Source organism: Natrix helvetica (genome assembly GCF_964273705.1).
Source record: "Natrix helvetica genome assembly, chromosome: 3".
NCBI classification, from domain to species: domain Eukaryota; kingdom Metazoa; phylum Chordata; class Lepidosauria; order Squamata; family Natricidae; genus Natrix; species Natrix helvetica.
Genome location: NC_138549.1, coordinates 168,956,589 through 168,980,279, shown reverse-complemented (window position 1 = coordinate 168,980,279; position 23,691 = coordinate 168,956,589). Strand labels below are relative to the sequence as shown.

Genomic DNA, 23,691 nt, shown 5'->3' with positions numbered 1-23,691 from the left:
CCATTGGTCCTATGGGGCTTCATTGGTTCCTGGGAAAACATGATTCGCTGGTTGTAGCCTGCTTTTCTCTGCATATCCGGGGTTTCTAAGGCATTGCATCATCTGAAGTCCCGTTCTGGACTGGGCAATCTTTTTGCGATCCCTTCGCTTTGGGGAGAGAGGGAACCAGCGTGGAATTGGACTGTCTGAGCCAAAGGGGTCCACGCGATCTTGATACTGGACTTTTGAGCAGTACCAATTCTTTCCACTCTTTCTTTTCCCTTTCTGTCCTTCTTCTATCTTCCTTTCCTTTTCCTTTTTTCCTTTCATTTCTCCTTTCCTTTCCTTTTTCCTTTCCTTCTTTTCCATTTCCTTTCCTTCTTTTCCATTTCCTTTCCTTTGTCTTTTCCATTCCTTTCCTTTTCCTTATTTCCTTTTCCCTTTTTTCTTTTCCCTTCCCTTTCCCTCCCTTCTTCATCCTTTCCTTTCTACTTTCCCATTTCCTTTCCTTTTTCCTTTCCTTCTTTTCCATTTCCATGGCCATCATGGAGGGGGGGGGGAAATGTGACATGAGGGGGGAGAAATGTGACATGAGGGGGTGAAATGTGACACGAGGGGAGAAATGTGACATTGTGGGATTGACATAAAAAGGGTTGATGTGAAAATTGTGGAATATCGTAATCTAGGAGCCAGCAAAATAAGTTAGTGGCCAGGTTCTGAGGTCAATATATAACATCCACAGATAACTAACAGTGTACCATCCTATGTATTTTCGGTTTTAAAAATGTGGCTCTCAAAATAAATTTCAATCGTGGTTTTGGCGAGATTTGGCTCAGTTGAAAAAAAAGGTTGCCCACCACTGGTCTAGGATACTCACAGTTTCCCAGTTGTAACTATGGTGAAGTCTGTCCACATATTATGCCATTAAGTGGTTTTCATCATGTAGAACATAGAACAGAGAATAACGGAGGTGAAGGGACCTAGGAGATCCTCTAATCCAACCCGCTGCTCGAGCAGGAGACCTTATATCATTTCACATAAGTGGCTGTCCACTCTCTTCTTAAAAATCTTAAAATGTCTCCTGACTGGTTAAGACACCAGGCTAGAAATCAAAAGACTGAGAGTTCTAGTCCCGTCTTAGATATAAAAGTCATCTGGATGGCTTTGGGCCAATCGTCAAGAGACTGTAGTACTAATCCCACTTTAGGCATAAACCCTGGTTAGTTGACTTTGGGCCAATTACCAGGAGATGGTGAGTTCTGATCCCGCCTTAGGCATAAAATCAGTGGGGTGATTTTAGGTCAGTCACTCTCTCAGGGCCCAGCTCACCTCACAGGGTTGTTGTTGTGGGTAAAATAGAAGGAGGAATATGAACTGAACATGTTCACTTCCATGAGTTCTAGTCCCACCCAGGCAGAAAGCCATCTGGATGACCTTGGGCCAGCCCTTCTCTCTCAGCCCTAGGAAGGAGGCAATGGCAAACCAAACTTGCCAAGAAAACTGCAGGGACTTTTCATGCGGTCTCCGAAATTTGGATACAATTGAATAGGGGGAAAAAAAGACTACTGTATACAAAAATATAATCAAATAACAGAACGCAAATCGAATGGCAACATTGGTATTATAAAGGGATGCGGTGGCTCAGTGGCTAAGACACTGAGCTTGTCGATCAGAAAGGTTGGCAGTTTGGCAGTTTAAATCCTTAGCGCCGCATAACGGAGTGAGCTCCCCTTACTTGTCCCAGCTTCTGCCAACCTAGCAGTTCGAAAGCGTGTAAAAAATGCAAGTAGAAAAATAGGAACCACCTTTGGCGGGAAGGTAACAGCGTTCCGTGTGTCTTTGGCGTTTAGTCATGATGGCCACCTGACCATGGAGACGTCTTTGGACAGTGCTGGGTCTTCAGCTTTGAAACGGAGATGAGCAACGCCCCCTAGAGTCAGGAACGACTAGCACATATGTGTGAGGGGAACCTTGACCTTATTGGCGTTATTCATACCACATTGCTGGATGGCTGGCAACCAAAATAATCTTATACAAACCTTCAATGTAATTTCAGCTTTTAACAACTGGACACTGCTATTTGTCAGGCTTGGAAGCCATCTTTTGCATTGGGCCTTCAGGCTTGCCACATTCAATGCTGTGGGAAAATGGGAGGGGGGGATTATACGTAGTAAGTGAGATATATAGTCAAAATAACATTCCTTTCTCAGAGAGTCAAGGACATCTTGCCCTGCGCCTTGAGTGGTGTGACTGGGAGGCATTTCCACTTGGGATGGTACCTGATTGGGCCATGGGATGGACATGTGGGGGTGCTGGGCAGGGGCTCAGACTTTCATTTGGGTGGGGAGAACCTGGAAGCTTTCTGATTCGGGTTTTCCCAGATGTGCCAATAGGACATCTCTAATAAAATGGAAATTTGAGGAACCTCAAGCCTCAGAGTCTTCTTTCGTTGGGGCTGTTACTTGGGACTCTGACACTATTTTTTTAACAGATGAATTTAAGCCACAATCCCATAAAAAAAACCACTTGCCACGACCAAAGATAAAAACACAGGGCTGTTTTATTTTTGAAGTTCAGTGAAAGAGCATTACCATACTGTACAAAGGTTAGTAGCCGAGAAGAACCGATATTTAAACACGGAACTGTTTATATTTGTAAGACTATTTCTTTTTCGATAAATGGGAGAAGAGAAAAACACTCCATCCCCTGCTTTGTTGTCTTTAAAACACGAGCTGTTAACAGGGAGATAGGAACACCCGTGATTATTTCATTGTATTCGATGATGGACACTTGAGAGGACTAACAATATAAGGTCTCTGCTGTTTCTTTAAATGACAGATTTTTTTGTATTTCGGCTACAAAAGTAGAATGAGAGCCAAGCTGTTACATTGAGCGAGTATATGAATCTGCCAGCACACAGATATTTTTGAAACCAAGGTTGCTTCATTAGTTGTAATTGCCATCTTATTCCCCTCCCCACTCCCCAAAGACCCAGACAAGGTTCACAACACATTGTTATATGTCTATGGAGATTCTCAATCATCCAGGTCATGGTTGTCCCAAAGGGGCTTTTTCCAAAAGGCAAAAGGATTTCCTTGTGGTTCTTTTCTCTTCTTTTCTTTGAAAATGTTTTGCTTCTCATCTGAGAAACTTCTTCAGTCCTTAACACAAATGCAATGAAGATTGGGGTGCAATAGAAATTGGGGTGCAATGGAGAAGGGGGTGCAATGGAGATTGGGCGCAATGAAGAAATGGGTGCAATGAAGATTGGGTGCAATGGAGAAGGGAATGCAATGGAGATTGGGGTGCAATGGAGATTTGGGTGCAATGGAGAAGGGGCTGCAATGGAGATTGGGGTGCAATGGAGAAGGGAATGCAATGGAGATTGGGGTGCAATGGAGAAGGGGCTGCAATGGAGATTGGGGTGCAATGGAGAAGGGAATGCAATGGAGATTGGGGTGCAATGGAGAAGGGAATGCAATGGAGATTGGGGTGCAATGGAGATTGGGGTGCAATGGAGAAGGGAATGCAATGGAGATTGGGGTGCAATGGAGAAGGGAGTGCAATGGAGATTGGGGTGCAATGGAGATTGGGGTGCAATGGAGAAGGGGATGCAATGGAGAAGGGGATGCAATGGAGTTTGGGGTGCAATGGAGATTGGGGTGCAATGGAGATTGGGGTGCAATGGAGATTGGGGTGCAATGGAGAAGTGGGTGCAATGGAGATTGGGGTGCAATGGAGATTGGGGTGCAATGGAGATTGGGGTGCAATGGAGAAGGGAATGCAATGGAGATTGGGGTGCAATGGAGATTGGGGTGCAATGGAGAAGGGGATGCAATGGAGAAGGGGATGCAATGGAGAAGGGGATGCAATGGAGATTTGGGTGCAATGGAGAAGGGAATGCAATGGAGAAGGGGGTGCAATGGAGATTGGGTGCAATGAAGATTGGGGTGCAATGGAGACAAGCCACTTTGGGGTGCACCCCGGTAAATATGACTGTGTTACAGCTAAATAGTGTACACACATACTGGCTGATGGATCTCATAAGGGCTGCCCATCAAACAGCAGCAGCAGGAATACTGAAAAATATAATGGCTGAAATGATAAATTATGGAATATGGGTAGTCCTTGGCTTACAACCATTCATTTGGTGACCATTCAAAGTTACAATGGCATTGAAAAAAGTGACATCGAATCAAACCAAATAGAATAGAATATTGGCCAAGTGTGATTGGACACAAAAGAAATTTGTGTCCAGTACATAAGCTCTCAGAATAAGTGAGTATGTGCCTGTGTGTAAAGCTTAAGCAATTGTAATTATTGAAGCTTTTGTAAGTTAATAGTGACTCCCTGCACATCGGGGCATCTCATTACTGCCTAAGACTTCCCAAACTTCAAATATGTAACACAGAAAGGTCAACTGAGCAGCCTTAGAGAAAAAGCAGAAGGTGAGCGTGAAGTTGGAGAACATCTCCAGAACTTTGAGTGAATAGTATTGGACCATGTAGCATCCAACTGCTCGAAACACAATTGGCTCTAGTGATCCACGCACTACATCACTACCAACGGCCGTGTGAGCAAGGGGGCAGTCATGCCTGAAAATTCATTACAGTATATACATCCTACTCTGGGGGTGGTGCAGTGGCCTAGAGGTGGAGCTCTCTCCTCACAATCAAGGAGGCTGTGAGTTCAATCCTAGGTACAATTGCTGATTGTATACCTGGCTCCTCGCTATGCATCAGCGGCCCTGCCAGAGCTCCTCGAGATGATTGCAGAGATGGCGGTTGAGACCCCCAAGCTATTGGTTATGGGGGATTTCAACCTGCCGTCGATAGGCAAATCATCCGAGGCCCTATCAGGTTCCATCAGTCGCCTGGGGCGGAACCATCTAGGACCTTCTGGTTCCGCCTCCCCGCGATGGGGGGTAGCGCCTGGGAAGTCGAGCCGGAGAAGTGAGTGATCTGACCATGACAGGGGTGTAATAACTAAATCCCCTATTCCCAGATCACTCTTCCACTGGCCAGAGACAAAAATAAGGTCCAGCGTGTGGCCTCCCTCGTGTGTGGGGCCCTGAATTATTTGGGTCAGGTCCATGGCTGATTCCATCCAGAAAAGTGAAGAACCAATGATTAAGGAAGTAAATAAAGGAGGCCTTTTGAAGACAACTAAGTTAAAAGCTGAACATAAGAAAGAAGTAATTGAGAAGCGAGCTGAAAATTGGAAAAGCAAAGCTACGCATGGCCAATACTTGAAAAGTATTGAAGGCAAAGCTGACCAAAAACTAACTTGGAACTGGTTAAGATCAGGAGTACTGAAAAAAGAAACAGAAGGCTTTATTTTGGCAGCTCAAGAACAAGCCTTAGCCACAAACTTCATGAAGGCAAAAATTCAACATGTTAACCACCAACAGCAAATGTTGCCTCTATAATGAGAAAGATGAGACAGTCGACCACTTGATCAGCGGGTGCAGCAAAATTTCACAAACTGACTTCCTACAATGCCATGACTGTGTTACTAAGATCATTCACTGGAAATTGTGCCAAAGGTTTGGATTTGAGTACAGCAAAAACCACTGGGACCATCAGGTTGAGAAGGTTCTAGAGAATGAGAAAGTCAAGATCTTATGGGACTTCAGAATCCAGACTGACAGGCACTTGGCCTACAACACACCTGACATAACAATAATTGAAAAGAAAAAAGTATGGTTCGTTGACATTGCAATACTTGGTGATGCACAAATTGAAGATGAACAGCAAGAAAAAATCACAAAATACCGGGACTTGCAAATTGAAGTTGAGCAACTGTGGAAAAAGAAATCAAGTGTTGTCCCAATTGTAATTGGAGCCCTTGGAGCAATACCTAAAGGGCTACCTCGCTATTTGGAAATTCTAAATTTACCTGACTTGAATATTCTGACTACAAAAAAAACCCACCCTACTTGGAACAACTTATATCCTCCGACGTTACCTTAACAATTCCTAGGTTCTTGGTTAGGACTCGAGCTGTTGAGCTACCAACCAGCCCCAAAGGCTGTGAATCTCACCAAAGATTAAGCAGTAATAGTAATGATAATAATGATAATGATGATGATAATAATAATAACAACAAATTTGTTTTCCCTGGGGTTTTTTGCTTTGCTTTGGTAGCTTAGATCTTAAATAGAACCCTCCGTTCTATGGAGGGTCCAGAATATTGTCCCCCTGCCCCCTGCTTGCTGTGATATCAGTTGTAGCAGAAGCAATGATCATTAATTAACCTTAACTAGATCCGTCTCCTCTAAGCTAGTGTTCATACCCTGGGAGCAAAATTTTCTTTATAGCAGACATCTGGATGCTTGCTCCTTAATTAAGCAATTAACTCATTCGATCTATTCTTTATCTCTCTCGTCTAGCAAACATCCAAAGCTCCCTTCCCCTATGAAATTCCTATCTTAGGCATCGTATATTACATCTCCTCTCGGGGAGCTTCGATCAAGAAACGGAGCCCTGGTGCAGAAAAATGAAACCTACACAGGTAGTCCTCGACTTGCAACAGTTCATTTAGTGGCCGTTCAGCACTGGAAAAAAGTGTCCGACGACTGTTTTTCACACTTACAACCGTTGCAGAATCTCCATGGTTATGTGAGCAGACACGTCGCAACTGGCTCATATAGATGACTATTTTTCTGGTAGAGTTCTGACCTAGGCATCACCAAATCACGAAGCAGACTCCTTGTCCCGACACAACCCCATTTTTTAATTAAGTTACTGTGATTTCCTCTCATTCGCATCCAGCAAAGTCCCGGCAAACAGTCTTTCAAGGGTGAATTTACAACCACGGACCTTATTAGGCTTGGAGAGCTGCCAGGCCGATATCTTCCTAATGCAAGAAAATACTTGACAAGGAGTCTCAGAGAGTCACAAACAAAGCTTCACACTAATTAAACGAACAAATTGTCTCCTGCAAACTCCGCTCCCCTTTCGCTCCTCTTTATTCCTTATGGGAGGGGCCATTCACCGACCACCTGTGCCTTTGCTCCCGAGTCGACCCTTGTTCCTTAGCTGTTCCCTTCTCCTGGCAGCTCTGTGCATGCGCACATCGGGAACAGGCTCCAGCTGTTCTTCTGCCCCACTGATCTCTGACTCTGAAGGCAGCTGATAACTGTCAGACGGCCCTGGCCCCATTTCTGCCTCCGACGCAGAGCCCTCATCAGAACCTTCCCCAGACTCCAGGACTGGCCCATGTTCCTCCCCATCTTCCTCACTTCTGAGTCTGCCACCAGCTCCACTGGCCATTGGCGGGCCACAACAGGTACCTCTTGACTTACAGCAGTTTATTTAGTGTCCGTTCAAGGTTACAATGCCCCTGAAAAAGTGACATGACCATTTTTCCTCACTCATGACCGTTGAAGCTTCTCTGGGGTCACTTAATCAAAATTCAGATGCTCGGCAACTGGTTCATATTTATGATAGTTGCAGTGGCCCGGGGAGGGGGGGGCGTCATGCGATCCTTCTTTGCGACCTTCTGACAAGCAAAGCCAACTTCACAACCCTGTTAGTAGCCTAAGAGCTGCAGTGATTCACTTAGCAACTGTGGCAAGAAAGGTGGTAAAAATGGGGGAAAACTCACTTAAGAAATGTCTCATTGAGCAACGGAAATTTTGGGCTCAACTGTGATCGTAAGTCGAGAACTACCAAGAAAGAAGGTACCCGTGTTTCCCTGAAAATAAGACCAGGTCTTATATTATTTTTTTGCTCCAAAAGATGCATTGGAGTTTATTTTCTGGTTAGGTCTTACTTTGGGTGGAAATACGGTACTAACTGCATCCGTCTGGCTGACAATCTTAACTGGGGCTTATTTTTGGGGTAGGGCTTATATTACGAGCATCCTGAAAAGTCATGCTAGGGTTTATTTTCCGTTTGGGTCTTATTTTGGGGGAAACGGTAAATCTAAGTGTTACTTCCAAGTTAGATCCATGAGGACATTGTTGGCTTTATCAAAGCATTTATCTTTCTGGGAAAAAAAATTGAGGAGGGGAAGGGGTTCCAAACTTAATTCCCTACATAGGATGTGAAGTTTGAATGCAGCCTGATTTCCAAAAACACAGAAAACAACCTCATTTTCTGAGTACCGCGTGCTCTCTATTAAAGCTTACGTTCCTCTTTCTGCAAAGACTTGTGGTACAGAGCCTTTCTTGCATGCTGAGAAAAATAAATCAATAAATACAGGTAGTTCTCGAATTACAATTCCTTTAGGGACCATTCAAAGTTACGACGACACTGAAAAAAGTGACTTAGGGCCGTTTTCCCACACTTACGACTGTTGCACCCCCCCCGGTCAGGTGATTAAAATTCAGGTGCTTGGCAACTGACTTGTATTTATGATGGTAGCAGTGTCACGGGGTCATGAGCTCACTTACTGACAAGCAAAGTCCAAAGGGGAAATCAGATTCATTTAACAACCGAGTCATGAATTGAACAACTGCAGTGATTCCCTTAACAACGGTGACAAGATAGGTCATAAAATCGGGCAAAATTCACTTAATTGTGGTCGTAAGCCGAGGACTACCTGTGTATAAAACCACAACCCTGCTTTTTGCTGCAAAAATAAAATCCTGCTCATTCTTTGCCTCCTCCCTACATTTTCAAGATAACCTGGTTATCTTGTGATCTCAATCTCCTTGCTGATGGCACTTCTAAACTGAGAAACTGAATGAGTACAGTTAAGAGAGGTGTAGGAGATACCCAGGCTGAGCCTGAGGGAGGGGTCAAGCGTGTCATAAGTCACGAATCCCTGTGCGCCTGGAAGAGAATGAAGTCCAGCCCGCCTTGAATGCCTTCTTATCTCCCGCTCATTTCCCTTAACGGCCAGTTGGCCAGATTCTTCTAGACCGCTTAAGATCGCAATAAATATTTATACTCATTTGAAGGGGCCTGGCGAATCTCCTGAATTTCCCTGGCGCTTGTCCAAAGGCATTGAAGCTTGGCCACCAACATTGACCCCATAGATGAGAAAGCTTCTTGGAGAACATCAACAGGCAACTTCTATGCTGGATCAAGATGACAACACATGGAGACGCAACTCACAAAAAAGCCGGCGGCCAAGGCAGGAACATCACCTCAATGTTAACCATGGACACGTATTCATTCCAATGGACAGCAATCAGCTAAACATGGTCATGCGGCGGTGAGGTTGGAAGTCATGTCTGAAAGCAGGACAGACCCCTTTCACAAGTTCTGTTTCCTGTCTTGCTGGAACCTTTTTTCCCCTTCCTTCCTTTTCTTCCCGGGCATCCCGATGTCTCAGTAAGTGGTTTCTCTGGTGACCTGGCTAGAAAAAGTATGGTTACTAGAGATGCTGTTGGATTTTCTGTTGAACTTGGTTCTCTTCTTCTTCTTTCTCCACGGCAGGCATATGGAAATGAAGGTGGAGAAGAAGATCTGGCGGAAGTTGGTGGAGACCAAGTTGTAGAGGACCGGATTGATCGCTGAGCTGACGTAGAAGAGGATGTTGGTCAGCATGTAGAAGTAGTGATAGAAGTCGTAAAGGAAGCTGAGAGGGAAGGAAAAAAAGGGGGAAGATATTCTCAGTGGAGTGCAACTGAAAAAATATACAAGTGGCTTGCTCTTGTTGTAAAGTGTAAACACAGCCCAATTCCAAGAACCACCAGAAATGCTCTAGCACTGATGAAGTTGCCTAGTTGGGTAATGAAACGTCTGCAAGAAAACCTCCAAACTCGGAGAGCACCAAGGACCTCATAGTCTTCCTGCTCCTCCTCTTCCTCTCCACAAACCCCTACTCTCTTCTAGCCCTGATGATGTCACCAAACATCTGTAAGAAAACCCCCAAAGACACAGAGCACCAAGGACCTCACAGTCCTCCTCCTCCTCCTTTCCGCAAACCCCATTCCCTTCTAGCCCTGAAGATGTTATTAGTCTGGGAAATGAAACAGATAGATCTTCAAATTGCACCAGAACTGTAAAAGTCTCATTGCCCTCTAATGTATAACTGAGTCAAAAGGCTACTTATTTTAGAACTAGTTGATAACCCAGCATTGCCTGGGTATTTATTTATAGGGGGAAAATGTCCGGACTAAACATAATTTCCAATGTTTTCCCTCTTACTAGAGGGAGCCCCCTTGTGGAGTACTGTGAAGCCGTTACCATGGCGACTCCACTGCTCTGTACAGTAGAAGCCAGTATGGCAGTACAGTACAACATGCTGTATCCTAAAAGAACACTGTTCTTGCTGTATCCTAAAAGAAAAAAATACTGGGGGGGGGGGTAAGACATCCCTAACACACCGAAGGGTGTTAGGGATGTCTTACCCCCCCCCCCAGTATTTTTCTCCAGAGAGTAAGTCATCTGTGTACCAAATTGAAACTGCTCGAGGCGTTCCAGTGTTATGCTGGCACACACACTCACTCAGAGTTGGAAGAGAACTTGGAAGTTTTCTAATCCAACCCTCAGCTCAGGCAGGAAACCCTATACCATTTCAGACAAACAGTTGTCTTCTTAAAAACTTCCAGTGTTGGAGCATTCACAGCTTCTGGAGGCAAGCTGTTCCACTGATTAATTGTTCTCACTGTCAGGAAATTCCTCCTTAGTTCTAGGTTGCTTCTCTCCTGGATGAGTTTCCATCCTGGATACCCGCTAGCAAAAGAGGAACCCACAGAGAACATCCAAGGAGTTTTCAGAGAAAAGTCTAGACCTTTAGCCTGCTCATCTCTGCCAAAAACAAGGATAGGAATCAAACTACTTACTCTGACCACTGATTTTCTGAGATGTAGCAATACATAAGCCGCCGCACATGGTATGGAAGCCAGCACACCACAAAGGCGATCACAACAGCACCTGAAATGAAGAGTGAAGGAATAATGAAGTTAGCTACTCATTTTGTAAGGTTAAAAAAAAAAGGCAAAGGGAAACTAATTGTGTCCAACTGCTTCTGGGCAGTGCTGATCTCCGTTTCATACCCGAAGGAGCCAGCATTATCCAACACATTTCCTTGGTCATGTGACCAGCATAACTAGAAGCCAAGATGGAATGCGGTTACCTTCTCACCAAAGTGGTACCTATTTGTCTACTTGCATTTGCATGCTTTCAAACTGCTAGGTGGGTAGGAGCTTAATATATATAATAAATAATAACAGAGTTGGAAGGGACCTTCAAGGTCTTCTAGTCCAGTCCCCTGCTTAGGCAGGAATCCCTATACTATTTCAGACAAATGGTTGTCCAGTCTCTTTGTAAAAACTTCCAGTGTTGGGGCATTCACAACTTCTGGAGGCAAGTTGTTCCACTGATTCATTATTCTAACTGTCAGGAAATTCCTCCTCAGTTCTAAGTTGATTCTCTCCTTGATTAGTTTCCACCCATTGCTTCTTGTTCTACCCTCAGGTGCCTTGGAGAATAGCTTGACTCCCTCTTCTTTGTGGCAACCCTTGAGATATTGGAACACTGCTGTCATGTCTCCCCTGGTCCTTCTTTTCATTAAACTAGACACACACAGTTCCTGCAACCGTTCTTCATATGTTTTAGTCTCCAGTCCCCCAATCCTCTTTGTTGCTCTTCTCTGCACTCTTTCTAGAGTCTCCACATCTTTTCTACATCGTGGAGATCAAAACAAACCAAAGCTGGAGCAGGGAACGGGAGCTCATCCCATCATGCGTTACTTGGGTCTTGAACTGCCCACCTTTCGGTCGGCAGCTGAGTGTCTTGACCGCTAGGCCACCATGCTCATTCTGTATATTTAATAACCACAGTGTTTATACTGCGGTTATTCAATCTGATTTTCCTTCTTATCAGCATACAAGTAGTCCTTGATTTACGACCACAACTGAATCCAAAATGTTCGACGCTAAGTGAGACAGTTGTTAAGTGAGTTTTGCCCCATTTTACGACTTTTCTTGCCATGGTTGCTAAGTGAACTGCTGCAGTTGTTAAATTAGTAATACAGCTGTTGAGTGAATCTGGCTTTGACTTTGCTTGTCAGAAGGTTGCCAAGGGCCCTGCAGCCGTCATAAATATGAGTCAGATGCCAAGCCATGTCTGAATTTTGATGACGTGGCCATGGGGATGCCACAACGGTCATAAGTGTGAAAAACAGTCCTAAGTCACTTTTTTCAGTGCTGTTGTTCACTAAACAAACTGCTGTAAGTTGAGGATTACCTTTAATTGCTTTCTCTGCCACTGGTATCATTTTATGACTGAAGGCTCTTTGCTCAACAGGCGTTCAGTCCAGGCCAAGGAGAAAGCGGAAAACAGGCGGAAGACCCTGTGAAGCCTGTGTTTTTATTTTATTTTATTTTCAATGGGTGAACAACGCATCGCTAATCTTTTAAATCGTCAGTATGTCAGGAGCAACGGTCTCATTTCAAGGCAGTGAGGCATTTGAATGAATTCTGCAGTGGTTCAGACTCCTTGGGTGCACACATTACCATATTTTTCGGAGTATAAGAGGCACCGGAGTATAAGACACACCAAGATTTTGAAGAGGCAAATTTAAAAAAAAAACGTTTTTGCACTATGCAGCCCTTCACGAAAACGGGCCCATTTTTTTAAAAAAAGGGCATCAATAACCTTTAGGAGACTTATAGAGTGCTCCTGGGGGGGGGGGGCAAAAAGGAGCAAAAACGGCCTGTTTTTTGTTAAAACGGGCCCGTTGTTTGTGAAAATGGGCCTGTTTTCCCCCCAAAGAATGAAAGGCATAGCATTTAGGAGGCTTGTAGAGTGCTCCTGGGGGTGGGTGGGGGGAATTGAGCAAAAAACAGCCCATTTTCCACTCATTTCTGCCCTCCCCAGTCCCTAGGAGTTCTCTGGAAGCCTCCTAAAGGCTATGCATGGCCATTTTGGTGAAGGGGCGGGATTTCTGGAGGCAAAAAAAATGTTGTATTCAGTGTATAAGGCGCACCCAGATTTTCAGCCTCTTTTTTTGAAAAATACAGTATTTATTTAGTGTATGATGGGAACATGGCAGAAGAGGAGCAAAGTGAGGTGGGTTCCTACCAGTTCGGCCCAGTTCGGCCAAGTAGGTAGTGACTTGGCCGGACACACGCCCGAACTGGTTCTATCCTCAGTGCCGCCATCTTGATTTTCTGTTCTGCACATGCCAGAACAATCTTCATTGAAAAAATGTAGTTTTTCCCCCTTTTTAAACGTTGTGCGCATGCGCAGCTTTTTAGGTGCAAATGCACACGCTTGCGGAGCACACGTATGGTGTGTATGCAAGCAACATTTTTCAGTAAGGAAAACGTTAGTAATGCCGGCAGGAACCCACCCCTGGGAGCAAACATATACTGTAAACACAGTCTATGTAATTAGAATGGAATAGAGCTGGAAGGGACCTTAGAGGTCTTCTAGTCCAGCCCCCTGCTCAATCAGGAGATTCTATACCAGTGTTGGCGAACCTTTTCAGCACCAAGTGCTGAAATGAGAGCGTGCAGGCATGCACCGGAAACTGGAAGAGCAACTCCCCGGCGTGCATGTGTGGGACTGCTGGAAACCAGAACAGCAGGTGCCCAAGTGCGCCTGCATGCACCAGAAAGGTCAGCTTCTGGTTTCTGATGTGCACGTGCGCACCGATCATTTGGTCTTCCAGTTTCTGGCATGCATGCATGCATGAAGACCAGCTGGCCAGTGTGCATGTGTGCGCTGGAACCTGGAAGAGCAATGGGCGATGGCTGGCGTGCCCGGGAAGATGGCTCTGCATGCCACTTCTGGCATGAATGCCATAGGTTCGCCATCACTGCCCTATTGCCTTTCAGACAAGTGACCCTACAATCTCTTTTTAAAAATCTCCAGTGATGAAGCACCCACGATATCTGGCGGAAAGTCATTCTACAGATGAATTGTTCTCACTGTCAGGAAATTTCCCCTTAGTTCTACAGATGTGTGAAAAAGTCCTGCACGGTTTACGGTTTATGACATTTTTTGGATAGGCCATTGATTTTATGATATTTTATGTCTACTGCTAGGCAAATGTTGTTATATTTAAATAAATACTGATGATTTTTAAGTGAAAAGCATAAGCTTTTTGCAATTTGGTGCAGTTTGGATGGGGATTGTGAATTTTCTTGCATGCTTCCAATGCATGCTTCCAATGACTATGAAAACAGATTAACTGATGCATACGTGTTGCAATTACTAAGGCCGATGCTAGTGTTTTGTTAACATTTTTATTGTTTGTGGCCCTGAAAAGGACCGTTTAGGTAACCAAACATGGTTACTAATATGAAATTGCCAGGCCCTTATTGCCTATCACCAGGCCGCATTGCTTTGGCATAGACTGCATAAGCCCTTGCACATGATCTTTGGTGACAAGGTGGTGCCAGGCTGAAATAATGGATTCAATCAGCTCCTGCTTGGTCTTCAGATGCTTCTTGCTTATTTCGTAACCAATCTTGGCCCACAAGTTCTCAGTTGGGTTCAAATCCGGGCTCTGAGCTATACAATACAATAGAGTTGGAAGGGACCTTGGAGGTCTTCTAGTCCAACCCCCTGCCTTGGCAGGAAACCCTATACCGTTTCAGACAGATGGCTATCCAACATCTTCTTAAAGACTTCCAGTGTTGGGGCATTCACAACTTTTGGAGGCAATTTCTGTTCCACTGATTAATTGTTCTAACTGTCAGGAAGTTTCTCCTCAGTTCTAAGTTGCTTCTCTCCTTGATTAGTTTCCACCCATTGCTTCTTGTTCTACCCTCGGGTGCTTTGGAGAATAGCTTGACTCCCTCTTCTTTGTGGCAACCCCTGAGATATTGGAAGACTGCTATCATGTCTCCCCTAGTCCTTCTTTCTCTTAAGCTAAACATACCCAGTTCCTGCAACCGTTCTTCATATGTTTTAGTCTCCAGTCCCCTAATCATCTCAGCTGGCCAATCCAGGAGTCGAACACCATGCTTCTTCATCCACTGCTGGACGGACCTGGCTCGATGACAAGGAGCATTGCCATCCTGGAAGTAAAAGTCCTTCCCTACAAGTTGCTCTAACCGAAGGAAGCATGGTTTTTTCCAGGACTTCAACATACTGCTTGGAATTCATGATTCCCGGCACGATTTGTATCCGACCAATACCAGAAGCAGCGATACAGCCCCAGATCATCACATGCAATAGATGCTTCACAGATAGATTCAGGCAGTACGGCCTACATTCCTCAGCTGGAAATCTTCTGACATACTTATTGCACTGATTCCCAGTTGTAGAAATTGCTCTCGTCCCTGAAGATGACCTCGGCCCACTGTTCGTTGGTCCACTTGGCATACCTCTTGGCCCACGCCCGTCGACGAGAGTGGTGAGATCTGAGCAAAAGTTTATTTCGAGCCCTGCAGCCTTTTAGCCCTCTGGCAAGCAATCTGCAACACACTGTGCTTGTGCATACTTTTACACCACATGTTTCACCCCAAATTCTTGTAATCTGAGGAGAGGTGAGCTTCCTGTCAGCCATCGAAATGCGTTGCAGAGCCCGATCTTGCCATTTTGTTGACTTTCTTAGTCTTCCAGAACGGAGCCTGTCATCAACTGAACCCGTTATTTGGTATTTTTCAACCACTCTGCTCACTCTGGTGCGATGGCATTTCACTCTCTTAGCTATTTCTGTACAGGAGTAACCCTCTTCATGAAGCACAATGATGCGATACCGCTGCTCAATACTGGTGAAAGCAAAGGCCTTCATCCTTGCCCGCAGCCAGAGCTAAATTAAATTTCTCGATGCTTTTCATGCCTATTTATAGTCAGAGAGTAGGACAACATTGATTGGCTCATAGATTTAGCCTCTGTGCATTTTGATTGGTCAGCCAAAGCTCGCTGCTGATTGGCTACTTTTGATCCTAACATTCTCGAAAGTTCAAGTTGTGTTTGTTTTAGCACATAAACTCACTCAAAACCTTAAAAAGACTTTGGCTATATTAATAAAAAATATGCATCTCAATCTGACTACAGAAATTTTCATCAAAGTACTAATTTTGGCATGGTTTCTATGAGTGAAAAGTTGATTAAACATGTAAATACAGCTTAAAACTGAATTACTTTTTCACACAGCTGTAGGTTGGATCTCTCCTTTAATTATAGTCGTAATTCAAGGACTACCTTTAATCCAAGGCTTCCCTGCTTTAATCTTTAATCAAAATTGCATTGAGTTTTGGTCGCCACGATGTAAAAAAGATGTGGAGACTCTAGAAAGAGTGCAGAGAAGAAGCAGCAAAGAGGATTAGGGGACCGGAGGCTAAAACATATGAAAAATGGTTGCTAGAACTGGTTATGTCTAGTCTGATGAAAAGAAGGACTAGGGGAGACATGATAGCAGTGTTCCAATATCTCAGGGGTTGCCACAAAGAAGAGGGAGTCAAACTATTCTCCAAGGCACTTGAGTGTAGAACAAGAAGCAATGGGTGGAAACTAATCAAGGAGAGAAGCAACTTAGAACTGAGGAGAAATTTCCTGACAGTTAGAACAATTAATCAGTGGAACAGAAGTTGCCTCCAGAAGTTGTGAATGCCCAAACATTGGAAGTTCTTAAGAAGAGATTGGACAACCATTTGTCTGAAATGGTATAGGGCTTCCTGCCTAAGCAGGGGTTGGACTAGAAGACCTCCAAGGTCCCTTCCAACTCTGCTATTCTATTCTATTCTATTCTATTCTATTCTATTCTATTCTATTCTATTCTATTCTATTCTTTTGGATCAGACTACCTTCAGTTGTCAGATATGCCAGGCTTGGCTTGGCGCCTCACAGGCATTTTGCCATCAAAGTCTAGAAGGTGGGGAGGGAAGCATAGATGGGCAATAAAGCTGTGTGTGTACGTGATGGACAATAGGGAGGGTGGGAGTGACAGGTGATAAAGGCCAGAGAAGTTTGGAATCAGTTTGTAGCAGCATCCAAAGCCTGGCAACCTGAGAAAGTTTGAGGATTACTCCAAAACATCTCAGCATTCTGAAAACACTTTGGCGAATCTCGATTGGCTGAAGACAGACTGGTTACGGATGGAGGGTTGGGATGAGAGGAAACCTTTCCGTATCTTTTGAGCGTGGGAAACCCAGAGCTTGCCTGACTTTACTGTAGCCAAGATCTTTTTCTAAAAAAAAAAATCTTTCACTTCAACCAAATGGAGTCGAGGGTCTTTCTTTCCCAAAGGATCAGATTGGGGCAGGACTGACAGTAGTCTTAAGGGAATAACTGCAGTTTTAAGTGAAACAGCCCATCATTAAATAAATCTGGCTTCCCCCCATTGACTTTGATTGTCAGAAGCTGGCAGGGAAGGACTGTATAATCATAATGATGATATTGTAGCCCTATAATTTACCATTGCTTGTTTGCTTTTTACTTCCCCATCTAGTCCAGAATCTTAGGATTTTCTGGTTGGTTCCCATCCATGTCAGAACTCTAATCCAGTGATGGCTAACTATTTTGTCATCATGTGCAGAAAGCATGTGTGCCCACACCCATAATACAATGCACGCACGAGCACCCGGTGTACCCCACACATGCTCCACCCATGTGTGCCCTACACTCATGCATGCATGCGTGACACCCCCAAGCATGCACGTGCAAACTTCCTGCGCCCCCGCGCGTGCTCCTCACCCCCTCACCAATTTTTGGCTTCCAGTTTGGTGCAGGAGGCTTTCCAGGCCCAAAATGGTGCATGGGGGGGGGGAGCTTGCACGGAAGCCGTGCGCCCCATTTTGGCTTCCAGGTGTGGCTGCAGAGGTGCCCTGTTTTGGGCCTGGAAGTCCTCCTGCACCAACCTGGAAGCCAAAATGGAGCGTGAGGGTGCTGTGCGAGGCCCCAAAATGCAATGCAAGCACCCCTGTGCATGCGCATTCCTTGCATGCACACATGTGTCCCCCACATGCATAGGCGGCAGAGACCGGAAGACCAGCTGGCCGGTGGGAGGTGTACACATATGCGTGGTGGGGCAGAGCTGGGGCGATGGCTGGCATGCGTGCCATAGGTTCGTCATCAGAGCTCTAATCTGACTCTATTCAGTCTCCTATTCAATTCTTTATCAGATGCTGCCAATTGTGATGCTTTTATGTTGGCAAGAATTGTTAGTATTTGGCACTAGCCTCTTATTCCACCACTTGGAATACAAGCTGGTGACTTGTTTCTCTACTGAAGTGTGAAACTTGCCAGAATTTCAGCTCCTGGTTTCAATTATTGAACTCCAAATGGCACACTGCCTTGAAAAACCCATCTCTCTATTTGAATTTTAACCAGCTGGTTTTTGTTTTTGTTTTTTGCTTGAGGATATTGTCAACACTCTCCATCCTGCATTTTAATGAGAAGCCTTAGCCAGATTTGAAAAGAGAATGACTTTTGGGTTATGTTCAAATGACTTCATTAACGCTGATAGGTCTAGGCTGTAGCTCCTGAAATGGCCACTTGGTGGCAGCAAAGAGATATAAACAGTCCAACTCTCTGCTTCCATCTGGTGGTCACCTGGAATTGTGCAGCAGATCTGGTACAATTAGTCCTCCACAAATGTCCACATATCATGATGATTGTGAAATTTTATGATATTTTTGTAGTGGTCATTAAGTGAATATGGTATTCATTATGTGAGCCAATATTTGCTATAGACTCAGTTTGGACTTAAACAAGTTCTCATACTTGCCCCATACTTTCCTGAGTCGGCCCCTCAGGAATGCAACAGTCTTGAACCCATTGAGTTGAATCAAAAGAACTTTTACTGAGAGAAAATGTGTGCTGTAAACTCGGCCTCCTGCACCATGATGGGAGGGGGTGTTTTCATCCTCCCCAGGCTCCAGGGGCTTTCTCCCCTGGGTTCAGAGGCTCTCCAGCAGCTGGAAACGGGCCCGTTTCTGAACTTCTGTGAGGCCCATTTTTCACCCTCCTCAGGCTCCGGAGGCTTTCCTCAAGCTTCCGGGCAGGTGAAAACGGCCTCCCCAGGCTCCAGAGACCCTTCGGAGGCCAGAAATGAGTCCGTTTCTAGACTTCTGGAACTTCCAGGAAGCTGGTTTTTCACCCTCCCAAAGCCTCCGTCAGCCTATTGCCCCCAACAATCTGGGTCCTCATTTACCTCAGACCTCCTAGAAAGATGGAGCCTGGTGAGATTCGAACCGCCAAACTGCAGTCAGCCGGCAGTCAGCAGAAGTAGCCTGCAATATTGTATTCTAACTACTGCGCCACCAGAACTCATAATAAATTGTGTGTGTGTGTGTGTGTGTGTGTGTGTGTGTATACATATCTCCAACATATTATGATTTCCATGACAGACAAAGGAGTAGCTCTCTCTGTAAAACAAACTGAATTTTATAACAATTGCTAAATTTTGGATCAGGATAGAGAAAGAATGAAGCGACGTTGTTCAACCTAATCTTAGTTTTTGCACTTGTTATTATGACTTTCACATTTCCTCTTTTCAGAAGACAGAACTGGATGGCTTGGAAGAGGCTTTTTTTTCCTGCTTATTTATGCTCTCTGATAATATTAGGCACAATCTTACATTTTATTCACTCATCTCTCTAGCCATGTCTCGGTAAATGAGTAATCAATTAACAGGGTCTTTATGTTAATGTGTAATATTCTATGCAATCCCTGCCGTGAACACTTCGTAACTAGAGGAAGCTCTGCCATTGGCTGGACCTTAAATGAATTTTCAGATCAAGTAAGAGTGATAGTTCAAAGGAGGCCAAAAATCTGTGTCCTTGGATACATTATTTGGACAATATTAGGCAGGCAGTACTGAAAATTATGTTACCGCTTTTTTTTAGGTATCTTAGAATAATTTCATTAATAAATTGCTAATACAAATTGGTTGTATTCCAATTTTTCAAATAAATGTGCATCTCTCTGAGTTTTATGATGTATTTATTTGCTTAGAAAATGTGTGTAAAGATGCAGCTGTCAGTGTTCCAAAAATGACAGCAGCTTCTATTGGAAAATGGGTGCAAACTGTATTTTTGGGGAAAATGCATACATAGCTCTCTCTCTCTCTCTCTCTCTCTCTCTCTCTCTCTCTCTCTCTCTCTCTCTCTCTCTCTCTCTCTTTCTCTTTCTCTCTCTCTCCTACCTACCTATCCCATCCATCCATCCATCCATCCATCCATCCATCCATCCATCCATCATCTATCTATCTATCTATCTATCTATCATCTATCTATCTATCTATCTATCTATCTATCTATCTATCATCTCTCTCTCTCTCTCTCTCTCTCTCTCTCTCTCTCTCACACACACACACACACACACACACACACACACACACACACATCTGTCTGTCTGTTTGTCTATCTAATCTATCACTCATTCCTCTAGTAACAAAGTGTTGATGGCAGGGATTGTATGGAATATTACAAATGAACATACATACATGCAACATATACATTGTATATTTATTTAAATTAATATTTGTATATCAGCAATTGACCTCTATAGATGCCATACACTTAATAACAACAAAAACAACAACAACATTAGTCAATAATGATAAAGACCTGAGGTGGCGCAGTGGTTAGAGTGCAGTACTGCAGTCTACTTCAGCTGACTGCTAGCTGCAGTTTGACAGTTCAAATCTCTCTGGCTCCAGGTTGACTCAGCCTTCCGTCCTTCTGAGGTGGGTAAAATGAGGACTGAGATTGTTGGGGGCAAGAGGCTAATTCTGTAAAACCGCTTAGAGAGGGCTGTAAAAAGCACTATGAAGCAGTATGTAAGTCTAAGTTCTATTGCTATAATATTTGTGATACATTTTAAAATGCTCAGTTGACTGAGTTTCATGCTTAATGAATAAAAGCATCATCGTAAAAATCCACATCTGCCTGTCACAGGTTCTTGGTAAGGACTCGATAGGTAGACAGAAATGCCAAACCCAGTTTGAACATCTGGCTGACTGTGGGATGATCAATAATAATAATAATAATAATAATAATAATAATAATAATAATAATAATAATAATAATAATAATAATAATAATAATAATAATAATAATAATATAGTTTCTGGACCCCTTATCATCTTTCTTGTTCTTTCTAGGGCTTCAACATCTTTTTTGTATCATGGTGACAATGGGATCCAAAGGATGACTTCTTGAGAAGGAAGTGCAACACTGCCCCCTTCAGGACATTGTGGATGGCCACAAACAGAAATCAAACACTACTTGGACCCAACCCAACTGGTTCCAAAACCTCCCAGGTAGTTGGGAGTATTAGAAGTTTCATCTCTGGAAGAAACAATGCATCCTTCCCAAGCCACAGGGGCAAAGACCTCAGCCGTGCAGATAATATCAGATAAGAGGGGAAGGTGGCCTCAAATCAGAGGGGTACGTACGTAGAACACGAACTCCATGCTTCAAGGTTTGAACACGGCCAGGTTCCATGGACATGCTCAGCATGGTCTGCTGCCCTCCAATTGTGCACACTTGGTGTTCTTGGGCCGCTTGCTTGAACATGATGATAAGTTGGTTGGCTATGATGGTGTTGAGGACGGAGATAACCGCCATTGGGAAAACGAAGGAGATGAAGACGTTGACCTGGAGGGGACAGGAAGAGAGGAAATTAGAGAAATCTTGTTAGCATCTCAAGCAGTGGTTCTCAACCTTCCCAATGCCGCGACCCTTTAATACAGTTCATTGTGGTGATCCCTGTCACTGCATTAATTGTTTGCTAGCTGCGCTGAAGATTTACTGCGCAGGTCACAGGCCTTATCAGCAAGTGATTTACTGCGCCTGCTCACACACATTCCAAAAGAGAATTCTGATCTTCTGTTCCATTCCTTCACAATCCCCAACCATAAAATTTGTGTCTCAGTTCCTAAGACCATCAAAAATATGTGTTTTCCAATGGTCTTAGGTGACCCCTGTGAAAGGGTCATTCGACACCCAAAGGGGTCGCGACCCACAGGTTGAGAACCCCTGATCTAAAGGGAAGAAAAGAGATTAGAGATTTGGGTGCTGGTGGGATCCATTCAATGCTATCACAGATGTCCTTGACTTACAATCATTTTGAATAGAATAGAATTCTTTATTGGCCAAGTGTGATTGGACACACAGGGAATTTGTCTTTGGTGCATAAGCTCTCAGTGTACATAAAAGAAAAAAAATACATTTTTCACGAATCATAAAGTACAATACTTAATGATAGTCATAGGGAACAAATATAAGCAATTAAAATCATACTAGGAAACAATCAATATACTATTGTAAGGATACAAGCAACAAAGTTATAGTCATACAGTCATAAGTGAGAGGAGATGGGTAATAGGAAGGATGAGAAGATTAATAATAATAGCAATGCAGACTTAGTAAATAGTTTGACAGTGTTGAGGGAATTATTTGTTTAGCAGAGTGATGGCGTTCGGGAAAAAACTATCCTTGTGTCTTGTTGTTTTGGTGTGCAGTGCTCTATAGCGTCGTTTTGAGGGTAGGAGTTGAAACAATTTATGTCCATGATGTGAGGGAGTCTGCAGATATTTTCACAGCCCTCTTTGACTTGTGCAGTATAGAAGTCCTTGATGGATGGCAGGTTGGTAGCCATTGTTTTTTCTGCAGTTCTAATTATCCTCTGAAGTCTATGTCTGTCTTGTTGAGTTGCAGAGCCAAACCAGACAATTATAGAGGTGCAGATGAGAGACTCAATAATTCCTCTGTAGAACTGAATCAGCAGCTCCTCGGGCAGTTTGAGCTTCCTGAGCTGGCGCAGAAAGAACATTCTTTGTTGTGCTTTTTTGATGACGTCTTTGATGTTAGGTGTCCATTTTAGGTCTTGAGATATGATAGAACCTAATAATTTGAAGGTCTCTACTGTTGATACTGTGTGGTCTAGTATTGTAAGAGGTGGTAGTATGGTAGAGTTTCTCCTAAAGTCTACCACCATTTCTACGGTTTTGAGTGTGTTCAGCTCCAGATTGTTCCGGTCGCACCACGAGGTTTAGAGGTTTATTTAGTGACCATTCAAAGATGCAATGACTGTAGGAGGTGACCAGGCTGAGCTCAAGGGAAGGAACTGGCCTTCGGTTACTGAGAAGAGGAAAAGAGGGAGTCTCTAACCACATTTTGCTGTTACAGCAACCACCACTTGGTCCACCAGCTCCTACCAAGGAAGGGGAGGTGTATTCCTCTGAGACAGCCTACCTTCTGCCCTTGCCAAGTTCCTATGAGAATTTAGCCTTTGAAGACACAACGCAAGGAAGGGAAAGCAGCAGCAAGGAAGAGGAGGGGGACCAAGATGGAGGGATGGGTGATGTAGGAGATGGCCAGGCTGAGCCTGAGGGAGGGGTCAAATGCGTCATGGGTCACAAAACCCTTTGCACCCACAAGAGATTTAAATCCAGCTCACCTTTTGACTTTTATCTACCAGCCAATTTGCTTGGACCATTCAGATTCTTTGTCAGATTAGAGCTGGAAAGAACCTTGGAGGTCTTCTAGTCCAACCCCCTGCTTAGGCAGGAAACTCTACACCACTTCAGACAAATGGTTGTCCAGTCTCTTCTTAAAAACTTCCAGTGTTGGAGTATTCACAACCTTTGGAGGCAACTTGCTCCACTGATTAATTGTTCTAACTGTCAGGAAATTCTTCCTTAATTCTAAGTTGCTTCTCTCCTTGATTAGTTTCCACCCATTGCTTCTTGTTCTGCCCTCAGGTGCCCTGGAGAATAGCTTGACTCCCTCTTCTTTGTGGCAATCCCTGAGATATTGGAAGACTGCTAGCATGTCTCCCCTAGTCCTTCGTTTCATTAAACTAGACATACCCAGTTCCTGCAACCGTTCTTCATATGATTTAGTCT

At 44.1% G+C, this 23,691-nt stretch overlaps 1 protein-coding gene across 1 annotated transcript in view; it reads right to left on the bottom strand.

Annotated features, from left to right (window-relative positions):
• Positions 1-8,780: 8,780 nt before the first annotated feature.
• Positions 8,781-23,691, bottom strand: part of NTSR1 (neurotensin receptor 1) — a 183,633-nt gene continuing 168,722 nt past the window's right edge. Inside the window, exons 2-4 of the mRNA XM_081949755.1 lie at positions 21,238-21,439; positions 10,721-10,811; positions 8,781-9,510 (exon numbers count right to left, since the gene is read on the bottom strand). Of these exons, the coding sequence (XP_081805881.1) occupies positions 9,261-9,510; positions 10,721-10,811; positions 21,238-21,439 (543 nt within the window). The 3' untranslated portion in view covers positions 8,781-9,260. The remainder of the gene's footprint in view (positions 9,511-10,720; positions 10,812-21,237; positions 21,440-23,691) is intronic.